The following is a 21,412-nucleotide window of genomic DNA, read 5'->3' on the forward strand; positions in this document are numbered from 1 at the left end:
GTGGGTATATGGAACAAGCTGCCAGAGGACGTAGTTGAGGACGTAGTTGTCAACTATAACAACATTTGGACAGGTACATGGATAGGAAAGGTCCAGAGGGATATAGGCCAAATGCAGGCAGGTGGGACTATTGTAGATGGGATATATTGGTCAGCAAGGGTAAGTTGGTCTGAAGGGCCAGTTTCCGAACTGTGTGGCTCTATGTCTCAGCCAGTCAGCAAGAAACCAGAAATTAGATTCTCTTTCCACAAGTGCTACTCGACTGGGTCTGTTCTTCCTGCATCCCCTTTTTCATTTTTGGATTCCATCATTGAGCAAATGTTATCTCCTCCCAAAACACAATAAATCCAGAGAGCTGGGTAAAGACTCTTGAGGCTCAGTCCAGAGAATTCCCCAGGTGGAGCAATGCTGGAATTAAAGCAACAAGAAGTTTACTGGCACAAGCCAAAGGCAAGCTTTCCACCCTTGTTCAACTGCGTGTTAGGAACTTTGCATGCAGGATCAGCTGGAATCAGGTGCAAATTAGGTTATCCTCAGTGACAGGTTCCCACCAGATTTTGTTCATGATGGATTACGCATTTTTTTCAGTCGAATTTGGTCCAATGTTTTGGGGCCAAGCACAAAGGTTTGGTTTGGGCATTGAAATTGCCCAAAGTCCTCCGAGTGCAATGGTTAACAGGGCGACCTAACCTGATGGCGAGAAGCATTAGAACATGGCTTAATTGAAATTTGAGCAGGTGGAAATCTCAATACAAAAATGTGGAAGAGGGGAGAAATATTCAATCTATTCACTGATATTAGTTTCAATCACTATTTTAATGAATATATGATTTAGTAACACTGTTCCCTTTCTTGAAAACTCCCTCAATCCTCTGGATTTCAATTTTAATCTATTCTGTTTACAACTTGTTCATGACCCAAGGTTTGATGATGAATCCAGGATTTTGAAAACTCGGAAATACAAGAGGGAAATTTGTGCAGAGGAAATTGGAGCAAGTAAAAGAAAACGAGAGCAATAGTATGACAGGGGACCAAATCCACACGGAAATGAGCGAAATGCATACACGAGTATCTGTTACCGGCGGGAATTAATGTAACAAATAGGAGAAAATGTAAGTGCATCCCAAGGGGTCTTCTCGCAACCCATGGATATGGAGATCACAGAGAGAAGGAAAAATTAGTGGAGAGTCGGTAAATGCTTAGCGATGAGTCACATGCACGACACTTGCAGAGTTACATTTGTTCTCACTGCAGAGCTGAACTCTAGTTCAGAAAAGTCTGACTGTCCACTCCCACCCTGGGCGATGTGTTCACTGAGCTGCCAATCGCTGACTCTTGGCAGTTGAAATCACAGGGTGATTCTGCGCCGTTTGCATTTCCCCTGGTCCAGTCATGGATGTTGTGGGCTGCATTTCGCTTCTGGTTCACACCGCGCTGACCCTGGCGGCCGCCTTCCTGCTCTATTGGGCGTTTAAGCAGAGGCGACCAGCGGCTCCACCGTGCGTTGGCGGCTGCATTCCCTGGATCGGGGCTTCTTTACGCTTCGGGAAAGCCCCGCTTGAATTTATCGAGCAAGCCAGACAGGAGGTAAACAAATAGAAACATGATCATTAAATAAAACTCTGCATTAGTCTGTGTGCAATTATGATATTGTGAACATCACCGTGCAGGATGGCTTCATCAGTAGGATTCTGCAAGGAAGTACCCTTATTTCTAAGCGAGATCAGCCAATTGGTATATGGGATGAATTGTGTCTCCCACATTTAGCAGTGCCTCTCCCCCTTCTGTGTTACAAAAACGACTGTACTGCCACACAGGCATTATTATCAGTGTCTGTAAAAATGCCGGTCTTGTTTTGCTCTTCCCGACCAATAAGAAATGCTCAGAAATCCATCTGCTGGCTCAGTCAGTAATTGCACTGCCTGGTGTGGGCGTGATTCGAGCTCAAGTCTATTATGATTTGACATTGTCAAATTGTCATTTAGGTCAGGTGGCGTGCAGGTACAATGGAAATATTGCTTGTAGCCGCGTCAGGCAACACACAAAGAACATAAAATATGCATAAATCACACATGAGTTATTCATGACAGTGGAAAGAATATAGCTATTTAAAAAACAAGATATTAGTGCAAATACCCAATTAAAACACAAATCCGTGGAATGCAAGAGGTGGTCCATAGTGTTCAATTCATGGGGTAGGTTTAGGTTTCCAATGAGTGGTGAGCCTCACTTAGTAAAATCTTGCTGAGGCATTCTCGTCTCCAAAGATCAGAAGATAGACACAAAAAGCTGGTATAACTCAGCAGGTCAGACCGCAACTTTAAAGAAAAGAAATAGGTGATGTTTCGTGTTGAGACCCTTCATCAGTCTGAAGAAGGGTCTCGACCCGAAACATCGCCTGTTCCTTTTCTCCAGAGATGCTGTCTGACCCGCTGATTTACTCCAGCTTTTTGTATCTATCATCGGTTTAAACCAGCATCTGCAGTTCATTCCTACACCATCCAAAGATCAAATGTTGCACATCAGTTTGGTCGTGACAACACGACTTGCAATTCAGTTAACCTTGAGGCATTGCGATTCCTTTTTAGAAATCCTGCCCTGCTAATGGATTCAAATCTGAAGAGTAAAATCTGTGTTGAAAAGCCTTACAATTAATCGTAATATCCCAAAGTTATGAAAGCTTTACTGGTTGCATGTGGATATTGTGTAAGAGTAGGGTTCTGTTGAATTATTAGAATTTTCCTGGCTAAGGTAAAGAAGGGAGAATCATCAACAAGGCAAGAAGCTACTTATACTTGCTGAAACAAATTGGTGGACTCGAAAAAACAATATAGATCAACATCTATTGCTATCATTCACATATATTAATTGTAGCCGCACAATATGGAGTCATAGAGCATTGAAACAGGCCCTTCAGTCCAACTTGCCCGTGCCGACCAAGATGCCCCATCTACACTATTGCAACCTATCTGCATTTGACCCATATCCCTCTAAACCTTTCTTATCCATATAATGGAGGAAATGATCCTAAATAAAGATATTTTAAATTGTAGTGTAGAGCAATTTTTACCGTGGTAGCTGCTGGGAAGCGACTGACCTTTGTTACAGAAGAAGAAGATTTTGAAATATTCTTTAAATCTAAAAATGTTGACTTCCAAGAAGCAGTACAGGAGGCTGTCTGGCGTACTGGTAAGAAACAGCATAAAATTACTGTACCCTAGTTTTATATGGGTTGATCAAATTATTCTAATAAGCGATTACTCAATTGTAAAAATTGGTGTGTTTGTTAAGAATGTTCTCTTTATTTCTGTTCCCTCCTAAACTATTATCAGTCCCCATAATAAGGTTATGACTGAAACCTTTTGGTTTGATTTCTTTGTGTTCATTCCTTTTAGGGAATGTCATCGGATATCTTTGGGAAATTCTCGTAGCTAATATCTATATGCATCATCTTTATTAGCTCTCTCTGCTAGTTTATAGTTACAATAATTATTTAATACTTTTTGATGACTGTAAGCACCTTATATAACTTGTCAACAGCTTCTATAAGTAGGAAGAGTTTTAGTAAGAGTCACACAGCTGTTCATGACATGATGAAATGGAGACTCGGTCCATCGAGATTACACCTCTTCTGCAGTAACCTATCCAAGGAATTCCATGAATGTCTCATGCACCTTGGAACCAAAGGCACGGATGATTTGTATGACCTTGTCTGGTAGGTATCTGTAACATCACTATGCAAAATATATTCTGTAAAGGTTGTAAAAAAACATGGATGTCTTTCCCATCCCAAATATGTCTGAAAACTATTTTTTCATAGAAGTTGCATTAATCCATGCACCACTTGCAGATTTATTACTTAATTTTACAAACCTCTAGAGTGTGTTATTGAACTGGAGGCCCAAGTTCAGACAGGGATAAAAAATCAGTTTTGAAGTCGAAGTTGAGTTGATCACAGTTATTCTAATATAATACAGGAAAACATGTGGTCATTTTGACCTGACAAAATACTTGTATCTCAATAACCCCTCTTTTGGTTTCATTGTTGGAAGATTAACTGTAATAAAATGGCAACCCATAGCATTGCATAAAATTGGGCTTGAATACAGATTGTTTACTTTGAATTCACTAATTTACTTTATTAGAGACCTTCTGTAATGTAACCTATGATGAGAGAATGAATGCAAAAATAAGGATTGCCTGCATATAAGGAAAATAAGGATTGTCTGAAGAAGGGTTTCGACCCAAAACGTCACCCATTCCTTCTCTCCAGAGATGCTGCCTGTCCCGCTGAGTTACTCCAGAATTTTGTGTCTACCTTGCCTGCATATAACTCATTCTTAATTGCTCATTCATCAAACCATCATCCATACACAGAGTATTGCTAGGCGGTTAAGACAAATGGCATTTTACAGTTGAGTCCAGTCCTATCCTTATTCGGCATTCACAAATAAAATTATCTTCAATCTTAATGTTTCTAAAAAGTCTACAGGAAAATAGCCAGCATTGGCTGCCTTGAGAAAACAGCTACTAATTGTCATGCCGTCAAAGCTCTATTTTAAAAAAATGAACTTAACCTTTTGCATTTTTTATTCTTATTTCAATTGCATTTTTTATTACTGAAAAAGTCCCCACAGATGTGTGTTTTATCAGTTAATATGAGAATGTAAATGAACATTGCTTGGCCTGCATCAAGCCCAACATTTGAATTAAAATAAAATCTAAATAGGGGATTGAAATAGGGGATCACAAATTATTTATTTTTCGGCGAGTAATTAAAATCTTTTCTTTTGCTGGCAGGCACAGCATGTATTCTGCAGTGGTGAACAACCTGTTTGGAAGAGGTATATGTCCCACTGATAGAAGTACGGTTAAAGAGTTTGAGGATTACTTCCAGAAGTTCGATAGTGGTTTTGAATTTGGTTCCCAATTACCAGAATTTTTACTGAGGTGAATATTCCATTTTCTTTGCTACTTATGATTAGGGTAAGTTTTGGAACATTGGAGGTTTTTCTGCTTGTCCACTAACAAAATCCCTGGAAAATGATACACATGATAGCATGAAATCAAGCAGAAGACACCAAGATTGCCTGTTTGAAGAAGACACCAAGATTGCTGAAGTTGTGGAGAATGAGGAAGGCTGTCAAAGTATACACCAGAATGTAGATCAACAACAAAAATGGATGTGGATGTGGCAGATATAGTTTAATCAAAGCAAGTGTGAGGTGTTGCAGTTCGGCAGGACAAATATAAGGGGAAGGTGTGTTGTTGATGGCAAGACCTAGCTGCATTGATATACAAAGGGATATTGATATCAGAATCCATAGCAACACAAGTAGATGGAATGGTAAAGAAGGCATATAGTGTGCTTGCCTTCATTGGTTGGGGTATTGAGTATAAGAATCATGAAGCCACGATACAATTTGGCTGCATTTGGAGGATTGCGTGCAGGTCTGGTCGCCTCAATTACAGGAAGGATGGAGGGGGCTTTTGAATGGGTGCAGAGGAGATTTACCAGAATGATGCATGGATTAGGAGGTGTAGCTACAGGGAGAGGTTGGACAGACTTGAATTGTTTTCTCTGGAATGCCGGAGGTTGCGGGAAGACCTGATAGAAGAATGTAAAATTATGAGAGGAATAGATAGGATATACAATCAGAACCTATTTCCCTTGGATGGAAACACCAAATAGTAGAGAGCATCAGCTGTCAGGCCAGAAGGGTAAAGTGCAAAGGAAATATGTGGAACATATTTTTTTTACACAGAATGTAGTGAATGCCTGGAATGTACTAGCAGGGGTGATGGTGGAGGCAGATAGCATGATGGTCTTTAAAAGACTTTTAAATAGGCACATGGATATGCAGAGAATGGAGGGATATGGTTCATGTGCGGGCAGATGAGATTAGTTTATCTTGATATCATGGTTGCTACAGACATTGTGGGCCAAAGGGCCTGTTCCTTTGTTGGAATGTTTTATGTTCTGTGTTCTATGATATGGATTCAGACTTAGTGTCGTAATTGTTCAGCACTGTTGGGTGTAATTTGCTCCTGCGGTATCGTTTCTCATTGATTACTGCTGTGATACAAATGTACAGTATTTCCACGATAACCATGTAAATATGCTTCTTCCTTTAAATATGGAACATTTTGGCATTGCTATCATTTAAATTTTTGTCCGCAGAGGCTGGTCCAAATCGAAGCACTGGCTTCTATCGCTCTTTGAAGGTATCGTAGCCAAGGCTGAAAATATGAAACCGGCAGACGATGACTCAAAGGTAACCACGGATTTCTGCAATTGGATTAATCTCAATGTAAACACAAATAAAACTAACCTGCTGTTTGAACTCATCCAGCATATTAAAGTACTGCATAGTCATTTCATTTTTTTCAGGTTATATCTAACAATACATATCTCATGAGCTGTATAAAAGCAACATATTTGCAATGTTCTGGCTGGATTACAACTGATTAGCATTTTATTAAATAATTTCATCCCACTATATATTAAAATGTTCATCATTTATTGGCGCTGATTGTGTTCATCCAGTTTTGTGTACAAGTCTCGGGAGTGGGAGACTGCTACGCGCTGACCACAACTGACTGCATTGATACTAGATACATTGTCAAAGATTAAAATACTGTTGCTGACTTTCTCCAATGCACCTACAATGAAGTTTAATCCCATCTATACATTTTTTCCAGCACTATTTAATAAACAATACCATTCTTGTTATCTTTGCTAACAGTATAACACAGATGTGTGTAATGTTTTGTGAAGTAAAGTAATTAATCACAATTTTAAAAGCAGTTATTAAAAGCTGGATCAATGTCTTTATTGGAAATGCAATTGAGGACTATCATATCTTGCCAGAAATTATAAAATGACGTTGGATAAAATGCTTAAAGGTTGGAAATGTCAGACCAAGGAAGTCATGAGATCTAGAATGGAAATATAGAATATGGCTTAAATGTTGATAAAACACTGGTTTGTAACTGATCAATTAAAGGAATAGTCCTTGGATAGACACAAAATGCTGGAGTAACTCAGTGGGTCAGGCAGCATTTCTGAAGAAAATGGATAGGTGATGACTCGGGGTAGGACACTTATTCAGATCTTCTTCAGAAGGAATAGTCCTGTCAGACTGAATAGTGTTAAGATTGTTATACATTTTATGTTTTTATCACTAGGATGTTTAGAGTTACTTTTTTATCTTCTGTTTACGTACTGGCATTACATTTGGATAACTAATACCTTTGTAGGTGAATTCTGATAATCCAGTATATGATTGTTCAAAATCCCAACGGTTCAACATGAACTGGCCCACTCACCTATATACTAAAACTCTCGTTTGTTATCTTGTTTGTGACTGAACTTCAGCCAAACCGATACACGATAGCGCGACAATTTTAGGCCCACTTTACTCACCATTCTCACTTTAGTGATAATGCAAGTAGTTTTAACGAAATCGGTGTTATATTTTTTAAGTTATTCACATTTTTAAGTTTAAAAGGAGGGGAGGGGAGGAGGGAGGAGGAAGGGGGGAGTGGGGGAGAAGGGAGAGGGGAGGGAGGGTTGAGGAGAGAGGGGAGGACGGGAGGACAGGGTGTTACACCAATGCAGGAGAGGTTTGGGCCCAACGGGTCCACTTTGTCTAGTTTATATATAAAATCGTTGCTTTCTGCAGACTGCAATGTATGACAGGAATGAGGATGAGAGCCGGGTGGGGATCAGCTACCCTGGGGAGAGGTTCAGGAATATAAGTTGCTTTGACACCAGAGCCAGGGTCTGTCAAACCTACCAGCCTGTCACACCTAGCCATGGCTGTATATCTACACTCCAAATGTGAAGCAAGTACATAATCAGGAGACAACATACTCAAACTGGAAATATCCTTGTGATAAAGCAGGTAAAAATATAAAAATCTTAACACTATTTAGCACACATCCCTAGCAACAAGCTGAAACTCACCAGGTTTTGATTCCCGCACTCTCTTTGAGAGCTCAATTTCCCGCTCTGTTTAAACTCACCTGGTTCACAAGAAAATTTCATACACTATTGGGTAAAATGGAAAAGAAAGTGAAAGTGGGGAGTAGAAGGAGTAACACCCAATAGTTGCCAAAAATACATTGGCCTGGCAGCAGCAGATTCTTGTGGGTGCCAGATTGTTGGAGTTTTATGGAGAGAAAGCTTCAAGTGGCACAGGTTTCTTAGAGCTCCAAACCTCTAGTGATCTCTGCGTGGTTTGCATGTTCTCTGTGTGACTGTGAAGTCTCCCAAGTGCTCCAGTTTCAGGGGTGTTCATGGACATCTGTGGGAGAATAGATTATAGTATGGCGAGTCCGGAAACTTGTTCTTTGTTGAAGAAGTTTATTGCGACAGCAATATTCGATTACAAAGGTTTCTCAACAAGATAACGGACAACCATCAAAAACTCACAGTCTTCTTCGAAGACGTCTCCGAACTAACTCTTTTCGGGCACCAAAAGCGCACATGACAACGCTGTCCAATCAGCGATGTCGCTCTCTGGACCAATCCCTACGGTCGCGTCCACACGTGACCTTGCTGGCCAATCTGAGGGTTCGACGACCAGGACCACTCTCTATGGTCGCTACAATAGGGAAATAAACAGGTGGAATAGGATTGATGAGCATGCTCCAAGAGCTGGCATCAACTCGGTGAGCTAAATGGTAATTTTGTTTGTCCTACGGGTATATTTTAATGTAATAAAAAGTTAATTGAAAGTTTGACATTGAGTAGAAATGAAATTGTTGGTGCAACAGTTCTTGAAAACTCTTTCAGGCAATGGTAAAGACGTCATTTATTCTGTTGGTACTTAATAACATTGAATGGGGCAGTTGTGACTATTTACACATTGTTTGTATAAGAAATGCAGCATTAAGCGCCTAGAAATATGAACATGCCATCTACAGATGTTAAAACGTGATCACTAATTAAGATGAGCATCAAGGTACATAATTAAACACAGCAGGTCAAAACAATTTAGTGCAATCGAATAGGAAGAGGTATTATTCTTGGGTGCATAATATTTAAGACATTCAATTTGAAACACAGCTGGTGAGGAAAAGTCAAAACTTCTTGCAGTTTATGAACTCGGGATGTTTCAAAGCATTTTAAAGCATTTTAAAGCCATCAAGTAGTTTTAGAAAAGTCGGTGCTTTTGTAAAGTAGGAAAGGCAATAGATAATTTATGCAGAGCACACTTCCAATGGCTGGCTTGCTTCCATGCTTCATGATAATCGGCTTTAGTGAAATTGATTGAAGAATAAGTATTTGCCAGTACACCAGGGATATTGCTGTTGTTGTTCTTCAAAATAACTCTGCATAACCTGTTACATTGACATGAACATGGCCCATGGGGTTTTAATATTTAACCTGAAAGCCATTCTTTGAAGTAAGCTCTCTCTTGAGTTCTACAATAGTGTGTCAGCCTAACCTTTGGTACTCAAGACTCAAGGAGGATTTGAATTCACAAACTTCTAACTCAGACTCCAGCATCTGAGCAGATGCTCTAATTGCCTCTGTGGTTTAAGGTCCAAAATTACTCCCAGTAAACATTTGAAAAAGGCAAAAATAAATAAGTCTCATTTAAAAAAAAACTTTTGTTCAATCCTCATCTTGTAGTAATTCCCTTATGAGATGCAAAATCTGTTTAGAAGGGAAGTATCCGAATATAAAATCTTATTTGGCTCAGTGTTTGCCATGATTATTCTGTCACATTCTATCCGTGCTGCAGTAACCTTTGGAGCCATTACCCTGGAATATGATGGTAAAAGAATGAAAATGCAGCATTCTGCTTTGGATGAGCTGATAGATGATCGAGTCATAGTCGTAGAGTGATGCAGCATGGAAATTGGCCCTTCGACCAACTTGCCCATACCGACGAACATGTCCCATCTGCACTAATCCCACCTGCCTGCGTTTTTGCCCATATCCCTCTATACCTGTCCATCCATGTACCCGTCTATTTTTTTCTTATATAATGATTAAATTAAGTTCCATTTATTTAATTTTGATCATCTTTCATGAATTCTCTAGAAAGTGATTTTTATCATTGTGCCTTCGATGGCATTTTTGCTTAAAGATTGGACCTTAGGTTTTCACAAAATGCTGGAGTAACTCAGCGGGACGGACAGCATCTCTAGAGAGAAGGAATGGGTGAAGTTTTGGGTCAAGACCCTTCTTCAGACCTTAGGTTTTCTTGGTGTGCAAAGCATTAAAGCAAAATGTAATGTCTCAAAAAAGCATGAAATGGGGATGTTCTTGTTATAGATATAGTTATTGTGTTTGCTTCCCTTTTAAGAGCAAGGAAATGCGACCTGCACTTTTCACATTTGGCATTTGCTCACTGGACATTCCACATTATTCCCCCACTGACCCAAGGTTAATGGTTCAAAGGTTTTATTGTCAAGTGTACCAATTAAGGTACAGTGATATCGAATTACCATACAGCTATACTAAAAAAAAGCAACAAGACGCACAACTGCATAAAAGTTAACAAAGTGAGGATTCCCCACATTCCTCACTGTAAGGCAATAAAGTCCAAGCTTCTTCCTCTTTATTCTTCCACGGTTGGGGCAGTCAAACCATCCTGTGGGGCGATCGAAGCTCCCGCAGCCGGCGGTTGAAGCCCCTGCATCGGGTCGATCGAAGTTCCCGCATCGGGATGGTCGAAGCTCCTATGGCTTGGATCTCCCAAAGTCGGTCTCTAACCAGAGACCGCGAGCTCCACGATGTTAAAGTCCGCAGGTTCCCGCGGTTGGAACTCAGAGGTCGATCCCTGGCAAAGGATCCTTCAGAGATGCCCAATCCAGTTTCCTATTGGGTGGCATATTCACTGGATCTTGGCACAAACACTCCATAATAGGCAATTTTTGCTTTCTATGTGTGTTAGCATAAAAACAGGCTTACATGGGTATAAATTCAGGTCATCTGATTCTTGAGACAAATTTTGTTGTCCAACTAACGAATTGCCTGATTTGTTATTTTTCTTTAAGATGCAGATTAGTTGACCATTAATTGACTTATTTGTTTCAGACTCTGTTGCAGCACCTTCTTGATACTTTGGATGGGAACTCTACTGCTAATTACAGTTTATTAATGCTCTGGGCTTCCCAAGCCAATGCACTTCCGGTGAGTATCTGAACAGTGGGCTTTTTTTCTGCTCAGATATAGAATATCAGAGAATCACTTGTGAAATTTTCCAGGCTCTGAGATCCTTTAGATCTTTAAGGAGAGTTGGCATTACTTACAAAGTGTTGCTGTTGCAAGGTGGAGTTACTGGCTGTATGTCAATTTAATCCCACAGTAAAGGTCTTTGCTGCTCCAGCTTATTCGTTCGGCTATTTTCATGCTGGAGATAACAAAAGCTTGAATTACATTGATGGAAAGGAAAATTGGAAAAGGCTTACTGCACTGATACCTGGAATGGACAGGCTGAATTATGGGGAAGTGTTGGACAGGCTAAGCCTTTATCTGATGGAGATTAAAAGAGTGAGAGGTGACCCGATTGAAACATGTGCTTTTCCTTTTCCAGATCACATTCTGGGCACTTGCATTTATTATTTCAAACCCATTTGTTTACAAGACCATTATGAAAGAACTCTGTTCTGCCTTTGATGACCAAGGTAATTTCTTGAAACCATGAATGTTGGATAAGGTCATTTCAGTCATCATGGGCATGTGAATATATTGGCGATAAGATAAAATGCATAGAGTTGGTTTAAGATCGTTTTTTAAAATCTTGATTCATTACAAAGGTGCTAATTGTCCTGTGATTTCCCATAGCTCTCATGAAATGTTTGTTATGGTGCTTCATCTCTGATGTCCGTTTTTCTTTATTATCAATGATTGTCTCACACAGATGATCATGGAAACACTGTGGAGAAAAGTTGCTTGCAAAGGATCAGCAACTCAGAGAAAACTTTAAAAATTCAATTAGCTCTATTTGAATTCCTCCTCTTAGTTCTCCCTTAAAACCCTTTCCCCTGTATGGACAAATATCCCAGCTCCTCCAAATTCTACCACAAATCATGTCTCTTTGGTGTCATTCCAATAAACCACCTGTATTCCTTCTCAAAGACTATGATATCCTTCGTACAGTATGGTGCTTATAATTGTACTCAGTACTGCAGTAGAGACAACAAGGGTGTACCACATCTCTTTTATATTAAATTCAGTAAAATATTTTTACCATGGTATCTCTCCACCACCGCTTTAATGGAATTACATACCTTCACCACTGTTCTACAACATTCCACAGATTCCACTCCTCACTGAAAATCCTGCCCTGGTTTGTCCTACCAAAATGCAACACCTCACATTTATCTGAATTGAACTCCATCTGCCAGTCCTCGGCCCATAGACCCAGTTGGTCCAGTTGCATTCTTAAACAACCTTCTCTCCGTGCGTTGTACCACCACTTTTAATGTCATCCGCAAACTTACCAACCGTTCACATTCACATTATTAATATAAATAATGAACAACAGTGGACCCATCATCGATTCCTATGGCGCACCACTTGTTACAAGCCTCCAGACTGAAAAATAACCCTTAAAGATAGTTTCCAAAAATGGGCTTGATTTTTATGATCATGATATTGGACTTAGAAGTAAACAAAGTTGGATTACTGGCCACAGTAATTATATAAATGGAAAAAGCATTTAACAATCAAAATCAACACATTCAACTATTTAATTGCAAGATTAATAAGGAACCGTTCTTTTAATTACATGACAAACCCAACGAACATTTTATTGTAATCTTGGTGTACTGAATGTCCTCAGTGTAACACTTTTTTAATCCATTCCTATACACCTGGAGTGGGGCCAAGACTATCTGTTTACTAAAAAGACACGTCTCCAAATTCATGTTGCTTCTGGTTGGAATACGGTCAAACTTCATCAAATGTTAATTGTTAATGTCAAGTAAATTTGCATTACGTGGAATACAACATAAAATGGAACTACTGTACAAATTATAATATATGTATCACTTGTGCCATTTTGATGATAATCTCCAACAACATCGTCTAATGTCCTCCCATTGATATTCAATACATTCTCATTACCTAATACCCTAACATTAATACCTTGGGAGGGGAGTGAGAGGGGAGGTCACCTTTGCTACATATGGAGTGGACAGATTGGGAATTTAAGTGTGGGTGAATAATTTCTTTACATTTTTAATCTTATCTCTGTCTGCAAGACCGATGCCAGGGGTATAGTGAAATACTCACCTCTTGCATGAGTGCAAACGAGCAAAAAAGCTCTCGGCATAGTAGTTGCTTGACTAGCACATCAAACATGCATTCCCACCAATATAGGTTGGTTGCAGTGGTGAGCATCTAAAAAATGCCCAGTGCCAACTCTTCAAGAATTTTCAAACTCTTGCCCCACCCATGATCCATACCTCCCATAAAGACAAGGACAACAGGCGCATGGGAATACTGCTGGTTTTCCACCAAGTTGCGTGTCATGCTGATATGGAAATGTATCGCCATTCCTTCACCATCGCTGAATCAAAATCCTGCAACTCACCACCATTGCACTATGGAGGTACCTTCACCACATGGACCAGAGCTGTTCAAAAACATTTACCCCCACATCCCCAAGGACAGTAGAGTGGGCATTAAAATGATAATCTTATTAGTAAGATATAATGTGGATAAAACCTATTCAGCAGTATAACAAATTTATATAGCAAGAGATGACAACATTCACTTACTTGACGGTAACGTGATTTGGTGTCACCTTGAAATTGCCAAAATATTTGCATGCACGATATAGATGTGTAGGCTTGATAAATTAGTACAATTTCTGATTCCCATCCCCCCTCAATCTCTATCATTTTGCTCTTCCGATGGGGAAAAAAATATTGCCAGGCATTTTTACTTGTACATAATTAAGTGGCTCGCATCATTTTAGTAAGTGCTTTGAGAATTTTGTGTTGACTGTTACCACTGGAATCAGAACTGTTTCGTGATAAAAGTTACGCAGTCCTGCGTTCTTGCTCTTGGGTTTGTTTTAAACTCCTAGGAAGTAAAAAGATCGGAATCGAAGAAACTGATCTTGAGAAGCTCCCGTACTTGAAGTGTTGCATTTTGGAGGCAATTCGTTTACGAGCTCCTGGAGTCATAACTAGAAAAGTGGTGGAACCTCTCAAAATTAGAGTGAGTATGCCAGGATTTGAACTCATGACTCCAAACCATTGGTTGAGCTGTCTAGATTACTTGGCCAGTAATCACTGTATTACTGAAGCTGTGAGTGGAGGATTCCTAAGTTAGGGAAGATTTAAACTTCCTATGCTGAGTTTTGTAGGCGATTGTATCAGATGATTGTAGATTCTCTTCTGGGACTAGCCCACAAAGAGTCACCACACTCTTGTACCATCTCCTGGTCATCACATTACAGGAAGAATACGTTATGCTAGAGAGGGTGCAGAAAAGATTCACATGAATTTTATTTGGTTTGAAGGGCTTGAGCGATCAGGAGAGATTGGATAGTCTTGGTCTGTTTTCCCTGGAGCAAAGTAGGCTGATAGATGACATGATAGAGGCATAGAAAAGCATGAGGCATAGATAGGATTGATAGTCAGTGACTATCATGGTAGTCAGTGTTTTTCATGGTAGGAGTGTCTAAAATTAGAAGGCACAGGTTGAAGACAAGAGGGAAGACGTTTGTAGGAAATATGAGCGATAACATTTTCACACAAACAATAGTTGGTATCTGAAATTAGTTGGTGGGGGCAGGAATAGTCACAATGTTAAAAAGGCATCTTGTCAGATACTATTTTACAAAGGCCATTTTCCACGATGTTCCATGACTCTTAACAGCCATCTAATGAGTTGGAACTAAGCCAGAGTGGATTTTAGCTGGGACATATATCAAGGTGCAACCGAACTTGAATACCTTGATAACAATCAGTGAGCGAGATAATGAATAATGAGCAGCTTCAGTGCATCCCTGTTCAACACAGAGTTCTTGAACAGAACCTGATCAAAGGTCTCTCAGTGAGGAAAGGAAGAAAAGTGAAGGAACTCGACAGCAAATTTGAGGTATTTTAAAAGAAGAATTTCATTCTGTAAACATGCACAATTACATGTAACAAATACATCTTTTTTATTCTAGAATTACATTATTCCTTCTGGAGACATGCTCATGATGTCACTTTACTGGGCACACAGAAATCCCAAATATTTTCCTGAACCAGAAAAGTTTCGTCCTGTGAGTATTTTTATCACTGCTATTTCTCTTCCATAAAATGAAACACAACAGTTTCCTGGCATTTTAGATTCACACAGAAAATGTAACCTCAAATTGTTTTGTGCAGTATTAATATTTTTTTCACATTAAATAAGACAATGTTTTTGTCACTTTGAATGCAAAGAAACGAAGTTGCAATTATTCAGAGTGATACTAATCCATGATTATTAAGAATAGTGTATTTAATTTGATATAATTGCAGCTTTGACATCTGAAATATTGCATCCCATTCCTGCTATTTTCTTTTTAATCTTTCGTTGTTAAATATTCTATATTTATCCACTACTGCATTTCTTCTCTAAATTTATAATTGCCAAAACCATGTTCTTGTAACATCTTACTTCGCATGTTCACCATTTCATTCTTGGTTTTCTGAGTTTTATTTTGATCTCCACTCTATGGAAAGTTAGATACAGTCCATTATAATATCTCTTTTTATTTGCTTTTGCTCTGTTATCTATGGTGCTTATGCATCTAAAAGTAAATTTGAGGTACTTGCTATTTTTATGTTAAAGTGAGGTTAAATTTGTTCTGTGTGTTCATCTTCAAACTTGAGTATATTTGTATTTAGATTTATTTGTGGATATTTTATGTATTTATTGATACCTTTTAGGATTGCAGGTATGACTTATGTTTCAATTAAACATTTTCCACAGTCTCTCATTAAAGCTTAAGTGCATAATGCACATGCATTTTGTCTTCCAAATATCAGCATGTTCAAGTTAGAGTAGTGACCAGAACACCATGCAAAACTTAACATTTTACAAGTTAATTCTAATTTCATGGGGCTCATATTCTCATGCTCTACTTTTGTTTGCTACTTTCCTGCTTCTGGCTTTTATAGTTTACCAATCTATAAACCAATATCATCAAATCCCTCTGCTATTTTGTGCCATGTCACCTGTAATTTTACTTATATTGCCATTTTTTTCAGTTCTGAAAATCATAGCAGATCTTGATTCTTAGAGTCACTGTCCTATGGTCCACCTTATACATTGACCATTAAGTTCCTACCTAAACTAATCCATTTATCAGTCCCTGATCCTTGGCTTTCTATATCTTGGCAATTCAAATTGTCTTCCAGCTACTTCTTAAATGTTATGAGAGTATGTGCCTCCACCACTCCCTCAGGGAGTGCATTCCACATTCTAACCACCCTCTGGGTGAAAAGTTATTTCTTAGATCCCCTCTAAACCTCCCACCCCGCATCCTAGTTCTAGTTTTAGATAACTCTAACATGGGGATAAGTTTTCTACTATCTACCCTGTCTATGCCACTCATAATTTTGTATATTTCCATCAGGTCTGCCTCACCCTCCTCTGCTCCAAGGAAAACCATGCCTCTCCAATCTCTCCTCATAATTGGAATGGTTCATCACAGGCAACATCCTGCTGAATTTCACCTGAATTCTCTATTTGTATATTTTTTATATAAATGTCAAATTACTTGTACAGTTTAATAATCAGTGCAACTCGTTTTCTATTTGATCCATCTATTGTTATTTCTGGTAACCCCTAATTCCTTTCCATAACTTAGTATTCCAGTTTATCTTGCAATATTCCCACATTGCTAACCTTGAAAAAAAACTTTACTCCCTGCAGGACCGCTGGAGGGAAGCAGTCATAGAAAAACGAGGATTTTTGGATGGATTCATGGCTTTTGGTGGAGGCAGATATCAGTGTCCGGGAAGGTTGGAAACTGGTTTGGGAACATCTATCTGCTGCTGCTGCTGCTGCAGCAGCATTATATTTAGCCAGGCGTATAAAATATGGCAGATTGGCTAATGCTGTAGACTGGGATGTTGGACAGATCTTTAACTGTATTCATAAATCATTGATATTTATTACTGTAATGGAATCTGTCAAGTACAGAAAAGGATGGGAAGAAATATATTATTGCCTCAACGTTACACCTCCAAAGATTAGTTTGCTCCATCAAATATATAAAAATATTTTATGCTTGCATATCTCCAAAGGTCTCTCTGTAATCAAAAAAATTGGTTCCAAATATTAATATAGTTTTATGTTATGGAAATATGGGACTGAACTAAAACAGTCCAAATTAATTTTACTTCGTATCTCAAGATATCGATTAACCTGACAGAACTCCATGCAACAAAAAATGGTATAAAATATGGAGAGGAAAGTGCCATAATTCTGTTTTATAAAACAATACATATTTGAGTTACCTAATATCCTGTGAGATTTGTTTGCTGTTTTTATGAAAATGTTACGTGTTTCAAGTCAAGTTGAGTTTATTATCTTGTACACAAGTACGGTGAGTACTTGAACAGAAAATCTTGCTTGCAGCAGCCTCACAGCCACATAGACTCAGCCAAACACCGACATTTCATGTCAATCTTATTATGATATTACCTTTCTTTCACCATATCTCAAGCAATCCACTAGGTACATTGGAGCTCTTGTCTCTTGCATTGTGTAAATGATCTAGAGTAACACAGCTGTGGCTCAAATTTCATTTTCACAAAATACCAACAAATCTCTACTCAGCACTTTAAGAAATATAAGAATCAAGAGGAAACAACCAGCCTAGGAACTTAAAACATTGTAATTCAAAAAACCAATCGTAAGCTGTCAGAAGTATATACCCAGCAAAAGCAAAAATATTCAAGTTAAATAAATTTGTTTTGTAAAATTAGTTTCAGGTATGTTCTTCAGAGATCAATAGGGGGTGATTCTGTTCTGGAAATTACATGCACATCATCTTTTCAATTATGATCTAGATATTGTTAATGTTTCAATAGTCTATGAAAGAGAGGAATCTTGACCTTAAAGATCATTCATGGTGTCAACATTTTATGGAACAAGATGTAAACTTATGGAATCAGAAGAAAAGTTGCAATTAGTAAATAATCGAGATGAGGAAATATCTTGTCAGATCCTTGTCCCTAAGAATGTTGTTGAACCATTGAAAAATAATTATGAATCAACATTTACTGGTCAGAGTTTTTCGAAAGGAATAGAAGAATTGTTTATAGAGTACTGTTGATCTCATTTTTGTTTGCCAATCACGATTGAGTTTAACAATGTTGCTTTATGTCTGGATTTTTCTTTATACTGCTGTTTTGTTTTTTTTGCAGATGGTTTGCTTTGATGGAGATCCAACTGTTTGCTGCTCTCATACTTTACAAGTACGAGTTTACTCTCTTGGATCCTGTCCCAAAAGAGGTAAAAGTAATGTAAGAATAGATTGGCCAGTTGTGTCTTGATGAGCACTGGTATTTATTCACAAAATACTGGAGTAACTCAGCAGGTCAGGCAGCATCTCAGGAGAGAAGGAATGGGTGACGTTTCAGGTCGAGATTTAATAGACACAAAATGCTGGAGTAACTGCGGGACAGACAACATCCCTGGAGAGAAGGAATGGGTGACGTTTCGGGTCACCCATTCCTTCTATTCCTTTATTATCTCTCCCGAGATGCTGCCTGACCTGCTGAGTTACTCCAGCATTTTGTGAATAAATACCTTCGATTTGTACCAGCATCTGCAGTTATTTTCTTACATTTGATGAGCACTGGGTTTTTTTGTCACTATTCTTTGATAGGAAAGAGTGTTGGAGGTTTCATGACCACACTAATCAAACATTTGACATTCAATTGGTGGCAACTAATGAAGAGTTGAAATCCAGGCACAGGAAAAAATGGGCACCATATTACTGTCTAAAAAAAGACAACATCTGTGATATTGTCTGATCACACATTGTAGTGGTTTCACATAAATTTCATATATGTCTGTGCAGGCATATAGTTTATTCCATTATTATAAATCAATAACCAATATGTGGAGGAATGATGTAGGATGAAACTGCAGGTGGTGGTTTACACCGATGATAGACACAAAATGCTGGAGTAACTCAGCGGAACAGGCAGCATCTCTGGATAGAAGGAATGGGTGACCAAAAACGTCACCCATTCCTTCTCTCCAGGGATGTTGTCTGTCCCGCAGTTACTCTTGCATTTTGTGTCTATCATGTGGATGAATAGAAAGTGTCTGGTGCAGCATACTGCTGTCATCATACTCTGCTGCTTCCTGTTTTTACGGCCTGTGTATAAGAGGCCAGATGGTGTGCACATGTGTATGTACATAAAGATTCAGGCATTTGAATGTGACTCTTTTTGGGAGGGGTACAATTAACAAGGAAGAAGAAAAAAATTGGCACAAAAAACTGGAGTAGCTCAGCGGGACAGGCAGCATCTCTGGAGAGAAGGAATGGATGACGTTTCAGGTCGAGACAGAAAGTCACGGGAAAGGGAAACAAGATATAGAAGATAATGCAGAGAGATAATGAACAATGAAAGAAAATGCAAAAAACGACAGATGATAAAGGAAACAGGCCATTGTTAGCTGTTTGTTGGGTGAAAAGGGGAAGCTGGTCTGACGGGTGGGGGAGGGATGGAGAGGGAGGGAATGTCGGGATTACTTGAAGTAAGAGAAATCAATATTCAGACCACTGCCCAAATTTACTGCCCAATTTTTCTTCTTCCTTTTTAATTGTACTCATTCCAAAACAGTCACATTCAAATGCTTGAATTCCTTCTTGCACACGTCAATACTCTGTACCTAAGCACGTGTCCTTGACCCGAGGGAACATTGCTAGTTTATTCTCTGCATTTTTGCAATATATTTGACGATTCTTCAAACTTGTGTATTAACTCATTTTTAAAATAAAAATTGACATGCTGCATATCTCACCCACGTCAAGCAAAATGCTAGCAATTCTTGCTTCTATAACTATAATTCTATCAATTGTGGCAATTATTAGTTACATAGCTCTGAAAAATACATTGCTCTGTAATATGTAAAGGTTTTGTGGCTGTATTACGTTTGTTAATTCAGATATGATGTTGATTATAATTTTTTTTCTTTCTATCTTTTCTAGAGTCCCCTTCATTTAGTTGGAACCCAGCAGCCACTGGGTCCTTGCAAAGTTGAATATAAATCCCGATGACCACAACTTGCTGTAAATGCTACTGTCCCAAGTAATCACTAATTGTTGCAAATGTTATTGTTCCAAGTAAAGGATTGCAGTCAAAAGCAACTTTTATAATGTTTAAAAAGGACACATTTTTGATCAATGTATAATGTAAAAAAATAAATGAAAATGTATCTGATCTAATTTCCAGATGTATACATGTGTTGGACAACATAAAATTACAATGAAGAAAGTCAACCTTGATCAGAAAAACTATCAGTAAAGACTTTGTAGGAAGGAACCGCAGATGCTGGTTTAAACCGAACAGTCAGAAAAATCTGGAGTAACTCAGCGGGTCAGACAGCATCTCTGGAGAAAAGGAATAGGTGACATTTTTGGTCGAGACCCTTCTTCAGTCACCTATTCCTTTTCTCCAGAGATGCTGTCTGACCCGCTCAGTTTTACTCCAGGTTTTTGTATCAATAAAGAATATTAGGAAACTCGGGAGAAAAGTATCTGGCTGCCAATGTCCTGATCAGAAGAACTCGTACAATATGTTGGTTGTGAAACAGGGGAAATCAATTAAGGACACCTTACAGCACTAAATTTGTGATGTAGTATTATCATCGAGGATGGTCAATATGCGTTATTGCACCTGAATAAGAAAACCAGAGTTCCGACAGAGGAACAATGCTGGGATCACACATAATTGGAATTCAGTAACATGCAGGCCCAGAAATGCTCTTGCTCGAGGCAATTTGTTAGGAGCTATATGAATTTATTTTATCAAAAGTCGTTGTGCTAATCTCATTTAGGTACAACGCATACACAGCATACTTCTGCACATTTGACCTGAATTCTCCATTCATTTGATACTGTGTGTATATAGTTATGTCAATCAATGCACATTCTGTGATATTCTACCACATGTAGAGGCTTGAGGCCACTGTTTACGGGCCTCAAACAGTGGAACAGATCCTACCGGGAAGGATAAAACTTGCTCCAGCATTAGTCAAAGGCTTTTCATATCTGGATTTCATATCACTAACTACCAAGAGTGTTGTTTTTTCTTAAGGTATTTTCTTCTAATGCAAATTGCATTATGATTATCACCCTCACCCCAGTACCCCACATCTGTCTTACATAGATGGCCTCCTGCCATTTCTATAACTCCTGAAATTCTCCTAGGCCCTTGG

The 21,412-nt window shown here is 38.7% G+C and overlaps 1 protein-coding gene across 3 annotated transcripts; it reads left to right on the plus strand.

Moving 5' to 3' along the window:
- The first annotated feature begins 1,313 nt into the window (after positions 1-1,313).
- cyp39a1 (cytochrome P450, family 39, subfamily A, polypeptide 1) lies at positions 1,314-20,380 on the plus strand. Of its 3 annotated transcripts, XM_078400144.1 has the most exons (12): positions 1,314-1,587; positions 3,054-3,189; positions 3,541-3,715; positions 4,801-4,950; positions 6,182-6,275; positions 11,057-11,152; positions 11,556-11,646; positions 14,058-14,191; positions 15,150-15,245; positions 16,886-16,974; positions 18,385-18,472; positions 20,184-20,380. In XM_078400144.1, the coding sequence occupies exons 1-12, from the start codon at positions 1,393-1,395 to the stop codon at positions 20,250-20,252; spliced, it is 1,413 nt and encodes a 470-aa protein (XP_078256270.1). In that variant the 5' UTR covers positions 1,314-1,392; the 3' UTR covers positions 20,253-20,380. The 3 variants fall into 3 exon arrangements, with proteins under 3 accessions (XP_078256270.1, XP_078256271.1, XP_078256272.1); XM_078400145.1 differs by lacking the exon at positions 11,057-11,152; XM_078400146.1 differs by lacking the exon at positions 3,054-3,189 and having other exon boundaries at positions 1,470-1,587.
- Positions 20,381-21,412: the final 1,032 nt, after the last annotated feature.

Source organism: Rhinoraja longicauda, chromosome 5, assembly GCF_053455715.1.
Source record: "Rhinoraja longicauda isolate Sanriku21f chromosome 5, sRhiLon1.1, whole genome shotgun sequence".
Lineage (NCBI taxonomy): Eukaryota > Metazoa > Chordata > Chondrichthyes > Rajiformes > Arhynchobatidae > Rhinoraja > Rhinoraja longicauda.

What these genes read in the sequence shown, in the direction of transcription:
- cyp39a1 (XM_078400144.1), top strand. Translation starts at nt 1,393, where the DNA reads ATGGATGTTGTGGGCTGCATTTCGCTTCTGGTTCACACCGCGCTGACC. An exon ending in GGAGGCTGTCTGGCGTACTG is followed by an intron (nt 3,190 to 3,540) that starts GTAAGAAACAGC and finishes ACTTGTCAACAG; the next exon opens with CTTCTATAAGTAGGAAGAGT. An exon ending in CGGCAGACGATGACTCAAAG is followed by an intron (nt 6,276 to 11,056) that starts GTAACCACGGAT and finishes TATTTGTTTCAG; the next exon opens with ACTCTGTTGCAGCACCTTCT.